Genomic DNA, 11,131 nt, shown 5'->3' with positions numbered 1-11,131 from the left:
GGGGTGAGAGGTTGCGGTCACCTTGCCTCAGGCAGCGGTCGCAGTCTAGCGCGCTTCAGTAATACAGCCTGCCTCGTCTGTCTGCACAGATTAATGGAGCCTAAATCAATTACAATACAGCGCTGTCCTCCAATGCCATATCTTTAAAGGGCACATTTCAAGTCGGTTACTGAACCAACTCAATCTAAACTTCTGGCATTGTTGGGAAACTTGAATGTGTCCCTTTCGAGAAGTGTTTAAACCAATGACAAAAGAGCATCTGCCGTGAAGCATGAAATTTAAATTAACATTTATGCTGTAATGCGAGGGATCAGATTTCATTCTCTCTCAGATTAATTGTGCACACTCACACAACCACCACCACCACTCCCCCCATCATCCTCCCAACCGTCGATCTCTCTGGATATGACCAGACCGAGAGGGTTCGGGACGGGGACAATGATCTATTTAGAGAGGCAGCGAGAGGGAGGGTGGAAGCTCATGCTGGGGACTGCTGGAGTTGTGTGTCTTGTGACAGAGCAGGGATGGGATAGTGTACTGGTGTATGTGTGTGAGTAAAAGGAGGCAAGAGGCAGGGTTTAGAGAGCTTGGAGGGGGGGTGTGTTAGCTTTATTTTGGTGAGGCCACAGCTGTTGCATTTGGCTGCGCAGAATTCCACGTATTCAGCTAATTTCAGGCATGAGCTTTTACTGTCAATCACAACTTCTTAGATGTGTTTCTGAGAAGTTGTGGCTGTTTATATAGATTACATTTCATTAACTTTCAGGTACTGTAGCAGTTTTGAATAAGTGCAACAGTAGCACAAGTACAAGAAGTAAAGCAATTCAAAGCTGAGACTGTAAAAACAGTAGAGTAAAAAATTGAGGATGTACAAACCTTGCACAACAGCATATAATTCCTCAGGTCTTTCTTCTTATGATCACCCATTATCCCCACTACCATCACCAAACCATCAGTTTGCTGTTTTATCCTTGTCTGTCCTGTAAACAGAACAGTGCAGGCGAGCAGCAGGATGAATTCAATATCAGGTTACATAACTTTGCAGTGCCCAGCTGCCTTCAATTAAAGTAGATTTTTTGGGTGGGTTTTCTTGACTTTCATAGTATAAATCACAGCTTTAGTAGTAGGATCAGGTAGTGAGCGAGAGGTTTCCTGTATTCCTATGGATTCTCTGGTTTAAAGATAACAGATATTTAGTCAAGCCATGTCATAGTAAAGGCATACGCTTCTTTCTTTTTCCTGCTATTGTGTCAAACCTTTAACTGTCAGAGATCATCTGTATGGGGGCAGATGTTGCTTGCTTTTGAGCAAGACATTGAACACTTGACCGCTGAGTGTAATGGATAATAGCAATAACTGCTTTCTAATAATGGAAAGGAAGTGTTGCTGCTGGCTTTCTTGCATATTTAAATTGGTATGGTAGCAACACTGTAAATGTCAAGTCTTAACACAGTGTTGTTTTTTCCATAGGAATGAGTGAAGACTTGTGGTCATGAGAGAAAACCCCGTTACGCTATAGCCTATGGATGGTAATAATTAACTGTTTAACTGCTAACCAAGATTAGGAATATTGACCGATGAATACTTTCACTCAAACAGTTAAAAATATTATTGAATATAATATAAAAAGTAATTTAACAAGTTTGTTGCATGGTAAAAAAGAAGAAAAAAGGCTTGTCAGTCTATTTATTAACTGCTAGTAAAAGTGGCAATCCTTAGGGATGATCCTGACACTATGGACCTGCGTTATGTGTTCATCATAGTGACAGTCTGTGGGAAGAAACTGTTTGGTTACACTTTACTTGAAGGTAGCTACACAGTAGGGATATAACACTGTCATGAACATTAAAAAAGTCAGAAATGTTTATGACGTTTCTTTAACTAAGTGTCATTCGGTTTTGTCATGACAAGTTAGGGTTAGGGTTCATGTGTCATGTGTTCATGTCAATCTGTCAATCTTATGTAGATACCTATAAGTAAAGTGTTACCAACTGTTCTTGTGTCTGGTTGTTTTGACAAACAGTGTTCTGTAGCGTCTACCAGAGGGGAGAAACTGAAATTAGAGTTACTTTGTCGACTCATAAATCACGTCAAGCTAAGCGACTTTTTAGCTAGCTTGCAAACAATGAACTGTTTTGTTAAGGAATGGCTATAGGTTAAAGGTATTATCTTTAATTACGACTGGTACAAGCCTCCTGGACAGTTGTAAAAAAAAAAACTAAATTAGCATCCCCATTACACGTTCATTTACTTTTTAAACCCATTGTTGGTTTGGTTTGAGTACAACTCTTCTATACACTGAGTTATCTGAGTCTGAGTTGTGTTCCACTAATGTCAACCATCTTTTTAAGTGGCATTTGGCTTGACTAAGTAGCTTAGCGGCATGTGCAGACTAAGTCACCTATCCAACTCTACTGTTTCCCATTATACAGAGTTAAGAGAAAGGCTAAAAGGGGAAAACAAGTCACTTCTGGCAGAGTGACCCCTACATTTTGATCCTCCTGCTGTCAGATGACCACTGAGCTGTAGCAGCGGGGTTCCTCTTGACTCTTTGTTGCTCTCTCTCTCATTCCTTTTGCCCAAGATACCATCTGTTACAGCTCTCATAAGCCCCTCCTTTGCCTAAACCACCAGTTTATCATTCACTACGGCAACAGCAGCCTTGTTGTAAGGGATCCTTTTTTTTGTCTACTCCTGTGGATTCATCTTTGTATTTCACCAAGGAGGTTATGCTTTCTTATCTCAAGTGTTAGTTTACAGGATATCAGACAAGATTGGTGGAAAGTCAGGCCACTGTTAGTCTCGCATAACCAGACCCATCTTGTGCTTTATTGTCAGATTTCTTCTAAAATGTGTCTTGCATGACAATGTCAACTCTTTCACACAACAAACGTTGCAATTTTTATTTTCAAATGTATTTCCTTTTGCCTGTATTGGCTATGTTCCTTGGCATGACAAAAAAACATTGATAGTCACACATGTTGCTTTTATTGTAACAAATTCCTGTATCCTGTGTAAATACTTGTTGTCATGCCAGCTAGGGATGTAAAAGAGGTATGGTATAAAAATAAAAATGTTACCTCGTGGTAACAGTGACCAAAATTGTCACGGTTTTCAGTATTATCGCTGTATTTTTAAAAGTGTGTTCAATGCCTTTAGCAGCAACTTTTTTCCTGCATGTACCGCAGACAGGTTAACTATCTTCAATCAACTGTCCTTCGGTATTCTTTTAATAACCAAAATATGCCCATGCTTCAGACTTAGTCCTTTAAGAGGGGTGATAAATGTCCTGAGCACTGTCATCTCTTCCTTCCGTCATGATTCCAACTTCAAAAACCGCACGTTGTGGGCTATACAGTGCAACTGCGTGGCAACTTCAGTACACATGGATGAAGCTGGGAAGGATTAAACACACAACTTCCACACTGTGGTAATATACCATGATAATAATGATATTTTAAATGAAAATGGTAATTGTTATCGTCAACATTTTTAACGTGGTTTACCGTTGCACCACTAATCGTTACATTGCAGCATGGTGGCCCAATGTTTAGGCTAGATTAGGTTGTGGAGTCTGTATGTTCTCCCCATGTTTTTTTGTGGGTTTCCTTCGGGTGCTCTGATTTTTCCCACCATCAAAAACATGCAATAGGTTCAGTCAGTGCACTTGATCAAGTCACTGGCTCAGATCTGGAGTTGGTCCACGGGCGCTGTGATTGGCTGCCCACTGCTCCCTTGAGGGATGGGTTAAGTGCAGAGAATGAATTTTGCTGTGTATGTGACGCTAAAGTACCTTTACAACATTGTAAATTCCCCTTGCGGGATTACTTAAGTATTATTATTATCATTATTATTATTATTACTACTATTTACCTTTTATCCCTAATGCCAGCTGACCTGAGAATGAACGGTGGGAGCAAACCACCTCACCAGTCAAGGCCTGGATGTTCAAAGGTGGTGTGTCAGCGTGACTTCACTAATGCCTAGTCACACAATGTGTGTATGGAACAAAACTCTGCTGTCAGGATAGTGCGGTAGCTTGTTATTTGCGTCAAAGAACAACACCTCACTTAGGTCCACCAATAACAAGGCCGTCCTTTTCCTGTTTGACAAACACACGCCACAACTCTTTCATCTGTTGATGATATGATGTTTGTCTGCAAATTGGATTGGCACATGCCAGATGTTTTCCATTAGTTTTAAAAGTAATACATTACTTTTTGCTATTGAGTAACTACTTATGACAGAAAGTTACTCTTGTTAAAAGTGGCAACAATCATGCAATGAATAATATAAACATGAGCAGTGTGTGAAAGTAAAAGCTTTGTTGTTTGTGTGGTAGTTGTTGAAGTGGGAATAATGCCGCATACGAATTAAATTGATAAAAAGAGACATGAAACATTTTGCCTTCAACAAGCAAATCTTTACTTTGCAAACCACATTGTCATAAGTTCTTTAGTTTGAATCCTGGTACATTCTGTTCTGTTTTAACTAAACTCCCTTTTTATGTGCTGTGGAATACTGCATGCTATTCCCCCTTGCCTTTAAAATGACGTGATTTGTGTTCTAACGTTTCCACCTCTCTCTTCTCTTCTTCTTAGGTGAGAGTCAGAGCGGCGGCTGTAGAGCAAGCAAGTCAGGTGAAGCAGGCATGAGCGCCGACAGCCATCAGGGGGTCGTGACCACCCCTCCCCCGCCCAGTGGAGGGACTAAGGAGCGCTACTTCGACCGGGTCAACGTTAACGATCCGGAGTACATCAGGACAAGGAACATGTCCCCTGACCTTCGGCAGGACTTCAATGTTCTGGAGCAGAAGAAACGTGTCACACAGATCTTACAGAGCCCTGTAAGTCAGTTAACTAAGTTTCAATATGAGGGTAATGCATGCAATAATTGACAGATGGTAACCTGCTGAAAAGGTTGGTGAAGGGGACAGTATAATGGTTTCTACTAAAGCTGCTGTTTACATTTGATGCCATACAAAGCAAAAAAAAGAAAAGAGATGTGAGTGGCTCTTGTGTGCCGCTTCACATGCATTTCTACTACACAGATACAGAACCGTGCTACATAACTTAAAGGGGTGGGAAAGGTGCTTTCTTATTTGTTCGGTACATAGAGTGCAGAGAGTCCTGAAAGGTAGATGGGTTCTAGATTCCTCAACTCTAAAGTCCTTGTATCTCTTACCGTGAGAGTAAATGTGTTAGTCGGTCTATATTTGCTGGCCCTGCGATAGACTGCTGATCAGTAGAGGGTGGCCCCCACCAGTTCCTCAATGTATGGGGAACCCTAACCCTAACCTCCCATGAGCCTGAACAAAACAAACTTGGATTATAGGAGGGACAAACTACCTATATGTTATCTATCTTTTGTGAAAGAATAGGGCGTTTGAGTTATCACTGAAGATCCAATGGAGAACTTCAAGCAAATAACTTTTCACCTCACCCTACTTTGGGTAGTCAGTTCCCATTTTGTCTTTCCGTCAGTTATTATTCCCCAATCAAGTGATTTCTAAAGAAGTTACAGCATCACATGTCCTTGTGTTGATGTTGTGACACTGGCCACACAATCACAGCAGTCAGCGGCCTGCTAAAACCCTAATATAACCACCAGCCACCACACCCTCACTCAGGCTTACTTTTGGAGCTCTCCAAGTGCCTGCCAGTCCAGCAGCTCTCATGTTGGATCAGGTTTTGCTGAGGTAAAGAACTCTGGGCACAGGGCATATTTTAGTCGACACGCATCATGTCGTCGTTGGATTTTTTTTGACTGAAGGTCTGAATTTTTGGAAATTACTGTTGTTGTGGTAGCCAAAATAAACTGCTGGAGGTAGATTTCAGCCCCTTTGGGACCACACATACTAATTATTTTGATACTGATGGTACTGTAAAGGCAAAGTATTGGAGCATCTTTGCTATAGGTTTTCATTTAGCTGTAAACTCTGCAAAGATTGGAATGCAGTGCAGAGATTGTGATTTGAACAGGCTTAGTTAACAAAACCTACAGCAACACTTGAACACACTTACATTAATTAAATATTTGCCTAGCGTCGTGAATCAGTTTGTTTCCTTTTCAAATCCCTAAAGCTTTAGTGTCTAACTTTTTGATAATGATGAACATCCGTTGCATTTAAGCCATCATGCGTGATTACAAAAGGCTTGTGTTGTGTGGATGCAACAATATTGGTGTTGTCATAACTTAGAATTCATCATGGGGGCAACAGAAACTACGCACTATAGCTTCAATTCATTTGCATCCCAGTCCGGAACGCAACACCTAACATAGCCAAACCCAGTGTTGTCCTATTTTGCTGTTTGTATTGTGCCCTTTGACCACTTGCGTCATCTTGTATGAAGATTTTACAACATGTCCCTACCTTTCAGTTAAGCCTACACAGTATAAGAATATTTACTCTGCACTATTGACTCAAGGCTGGTCTCTGACTGAAGGGCTCCTCACTGTTAACAATTGGATCTTACATTTGGAGAGACAAGGTGTGCGTTTCTCTATGCATTTGTACTTTGAAGTGACACATACACTTTGAAGGTTTTAGTATCAGCAGGGGCATATTTAAGGTGAAGTTAAATAGGTAAAGGATCAGGTTAAATGTCACATAAGCAGTGGATTTCATGAATGAATGCCCCTCACATGTACAGTAACACAAGCCTAGAAGCGTTTGGTGGATATTGAATAATGGCTGCCATGGTTTGGCCCGTTTCCTTTAAAGCTTTAAATGTGATCCACATTCTGCACATGCCCAGTGTGGTTTTCTTGGCACGTTGTGTTTTGTGCCAGATGTCTGGGAGGGCAGGAGCATGGTGCTGCTGATGCAGTTTTCCACTTGATACTCTGTGTATGTCTGTGTCACATTGTCTGTGTACGTGATTGAGTACCACAAGTGCAGTTAGGGGTGAGCAAATGAGTGAGTACATTAAAGTGCCCTGCTCTAAGCAGACAGTCGGCCGGGCAGGGCACTGTTGGGTCGTCATTGAGCTTGTCTGGGGCCGACCAACACTGGTGTTTTATGCAGTGTGTCTGGCACAGCTGGCTCCAGTCCGCCCTTATCAGCAGCGATTCAGCATGTTGAATTTATGGTAGAGGCATAGTCCGTTGGAGAGAACTGTCTGACCACAGCCTGACAACACCCAGCAAACCATTGCCATGCAGCTGCTGTGATCCATCAAACATGTTCTCCATTTATAATAGGAGCATATGTATTTTACGCCTCTGTGGAACTTTTAATTAGATTACTGGCTTGTGTGTTTTGTTTGTCAGTATGTGAGGTTTGTATACGAGAACACAGTGTTATTATAAAAATGGCTATTTAAATCAGGGTTGTTATTTACTCCAAGGTAGGAGCTGAAAACGCATCAGCGTGCCATCTTTTAAATTTAAATTAAAATAAAGAAGTGAGATTTAAATGAAGACAAAACTACAAAAAAATTATTTTAGCTGCTAAAATCACATTACAATGTGTAATGTGAAAGATATTAAGCTATCAACCCACAGATAAGTATTTCTTGAGCTCTACGGAGCCTGAGTGTGTATTAGCTCATTGTTTTGGTATTATGGTCTGAAACTTTACTGTTTTGGTTCATCAATCTCGGTTCCAGTCTCAGCATGCAACTGTTTTCTGTTATACACCAACTGCTCAGCACCAAACGGCAGACACACACAGTTAGTGACTAGCTGGTAAATATAGTGGTGCATTTAGCAGCTAAAGAGTCAGATAATTCCCTCAGGGGCTGGTGAATATTGGACTTAGGATGTTCAGTATCTGCTGGATGTGTAAGTAGCTAAATGCTTTTACAAAAAAACTATTAATACTACAATACGTATATTTTAAGTATTTTTTTTTTTTTTTTTGCTGTTCTTCGGTTTTGTACCATTTTATGTGGAATACCTTTTGGTTTTTTTCAAGCTATTTGTTATTACCGGTGATAACTGTTATATGATTGGTTTGGACATCATATGGGTTCCCAATGCCATTATCTACCACTACATCACATTGCGTGTACTGTATGTCTACTATTGTGTTACACTTGCGCTTATGCAGTGTTATGTATATTATTCCCGCTTAATTTGGATTTGAACTTGAGCCAACCTGCTCTCAGTCAGCAGTATCTGTTGGCCACAGAGGGTTTTTCAGCCCTTACATCAGGACAGCTGGCTTCTCAGCACTGCTTTAGTCATATTCAACAACAACAATAACAAGGGTGTGTCACCAGCTTGACATGGACACGTGTGTGTGTGTGTGTGTGTGTGTGTGTGTGTGTGTGTGTGTGTGTGTGTGTGTGTGTGTGTGTGTGCATGTGCGTGTGCATGTGCGTGTGTGTGCTCTCTCTCCCTCTCCTATCATCTCCATTTCTTTCTCAGTCAGTTGCTGTCTCACGCTCAGTTACAACAACAATAAGAATGTCACCAGCTGGGAGTCCACACATGGCACCTCTCTCTCTCTCTCTCTCTCTCTCTCTCTCTCTCTCTCTCTCTCTCTCTCTCTCTCTCTCTCTCTCTTTGTTTTGATTCTAGTGTTATGGGGTCTAGTGGCAGCTCCAGATTACATGTTTGTAGCGCTCAGATGGCAGGTTGTATTTAAAGTCGGTCCAATATAGACCAGGCGTGACTGAATAAACTCAGCTGACTTCATCCGCCCGCCTCATTCATGCAGCACTGTTTACCTTTAGAAGTCAAAGACTACAGCTGAACCTTTAACCCTTTTGGTCCCCATTTGTCCCACCAGGCTCCAAAAATGAAAGGGATGGAGGGAAGGTAAAACACGCACGTGTAAATTGAAAACCGATGAAATGTAGACATATCCTGCACAGTCCCCCTTGATACATTTATGGAAGTAACACATGAATATTGATCACAGTTTCAACTTGAGAGCTGGTAGTCTTTTCATCTGTTCTATAAAGCAACACAATCCATAAAATGTTGGATGCAGTTAACAACACGTAAAACACTTAAAGACAGACATTTCTACATTTGAAAGAATACATTAATAATGTAGTTTCCTTAAGATAAACAGTGTAACGTTATTTTCTGGTTAATGGGTGTGTCAATCTTTAGGTAATATTATTGGATGTATTTGGTCATTTAAAGTCACATGAAGAAGGAAGAGAGAAGGGAAAGCAAAAGTTTTTTTCGGGCTTTTGGTGGTAATGTTGGCTAACATAAAGAGTATATGTATGACATGCAAGGATTGAAATTTGCCTTGAAGCGGTTTTTGAGGCACATTGAGGTGGTTTTTTGTTGCCTTTATGGATACAAATTTTGGCTGCAAATCCAACTCTCATGATGTCATAGTTGGTAAATCATGATATGAATTTGTTTATGTTCAATTCTGCGGTTAAGCCTCGGTCTGTGTTGGGAACTAGGTTGCTGTGACTCTATTTGCTTCCCAAAATGTCAAAAGGTCAAAAGCCCTCAGGGTCTTGAAATTAAATCAGATAAAATTGAATTTGAGTTGTAGCTGTTATTTTCTGCATCTCCCCTTGCTATTAGGTTTTCCTCTTGTCTTGTGGCACAGTTTGTACATAATCCATAGAAATTACTTACTGATGCCAAGCGGTAAATTTACTCCGCCTCATTTGCACTAGTCCTGTGGTTTCATTTTCTATCCCCCCCCCAACTTGCCAGAAAACACAAGTGGATAATTTATGGTGCTTTGGCAGGTTCTGCCAAGAACCCCCTTGTGTGAGGCAAATATCATGGCTGCCCTTTATTCTGTTTTCCCTTCTCTTTTTAAAGTCCTAAAGGTCTCATTTGATAGAACATTAGTGGTTGAACTCACTTCAGAGACTTCTTTAAAAAATCCACCGCCTTTCCCCTCAGAGCCATGGCTCAGCAACAGCTGTTTCACTTTTGGCATATCACGACATCTCATGTGCGCTGAACTTAGCAAAACCTTAGCAGTGGGGCAGTGCCCTCAGGATTACAGGGCAACATACTGAAATGTTACTAAGTCCACTTTAGCTCATCTGCAAACTCAAAAAGATAGACCAAAAATCAGAAGAATCTCTCGGATGCTTAGTGTGTAAGCTTTCTACTAGCTTCCCCATCCGGCAACTAAAATCAATATCTTTTATTAAAAATCCATGACAAGTATGTTTTAGTCACACATGTTTTTTGGTTGTTGCTAAAACTGGTGCATGAATTCTATTTGACACTGGGAATGCACCGATTCAATATGCCGGATGGGTAATCCTCCTGATACTGACCTGATTAAGTGGATCCGTTATCGGCCATGACGTGACCAATCCACATTAAATACAGTTTCCATGTTTCCGCTGTCAGTTGCTTTCATTCAGTCACAACAATCCTCTGACTCAGTTTATAATGCCATAGCAATTCCTGGCCTCATGTTGCCATACATAAAAAGGATTTTGATAAGTTCCATGCAGGGGCGGCTGTGGCTCAGTGGTAGAGCTGTTGCCTGCCAATCGGAAGGTTGGTGGTTCAATCCCTGGCCCTGCAGTCTCATGTCGAAGTGTCCTTGGGCAAGACACTGAGTTGCATCGGAGTGTGAATGTGTGTGAGTGTTTATCTGATGAGCAGGTGGCACCTTGTACACATTCATAGTGTATGACAGTGTGTGAATGTTTCCTGTATGATGTAAAACCGCTTTGAGTAGTTGTCAAGACTAGAAAAGCGCTATATAAATACAGCACATTTACATGAAGGAGTGTTAGACAAATTCTAAATTTGCGTTTAGGTTGGGTAGCACTGATTGTGTGATACTCTGTGTTGGCTAATATCTTGATTTGAGGTAATCAGAAGTTGTTTTGGGAGAGAAACAGCTGGATCGACATATCTCTATCTGCATCTCATGTATTGACCTCACACATACTACAGTGTCATCTCCATTCATTGATACACTTTATTGACACTTTTATACCTTGTATTGTCTTCATACTTCATAATCTATTAACAAATTTTGTCTTTATCTCAATTTCAGTCAATTGAGATAACATATGTTTAGGGAATGTAATCAGTCTCCACTAGAACACAATTAAAAATGGAAGTGTGATTTGTTTTTTTTATCATAAGGTTATTGTTCATGTTAAAAATCTACGTGATAATTCTTATCTTGGAAAAAAAGTGGTCATATCCAGAATAATTTTCTGAATTGAGT

General features: G+C 40.7%; 1 protein-coding gene across 9 annotated transcripts in view; it reads left to right on the top strand.

Annotated features, from left to right (window-relative positions):
- Positions 1-11,131, top strand: part of add3a (adducin 3 (gamma) a) — a 103,620-nt gene that overhangs the window by 62,006 nt on the left and 30,483 nt on the right. For all 9 annotated transcript variants that reach the window (XM_032525781.1, XM_032525795.1, XM_032525772.1 and 6 more), the window contains one exon: positions 4,602-4,846. In XM_032525781.1, coding sequence (XP_032381672.1) covers positions 4,652-4,846 — 195 coding nt within the window. In that variant the 5' untranslated portion in view covers positions 4,602-4,651. The remainder of the gene's footprint in view (positions 1-4,601; positions 4,847-11,131) is intronic.

Source organism: Etheostoma spectabile, chromosome 2, assembly GCF_008692095.1.
Source record: "Etheostoma spectabile isolate EspeVRDwgs_2016 chromosome 2, UIUC_Espe_1.0, whole genome shotgun sequence".
Taxonomy (NCBI): Eukaryota; Metazoa; Chordata; class Actinopteri; order Perciformes; family Percidae; genus Etheostoma; species Etheostoma spectabile.
Note: the sequence above shows the minus strand (reverse complement) of the source record. Positions and strands in the feature narration are given on the sequence as shown.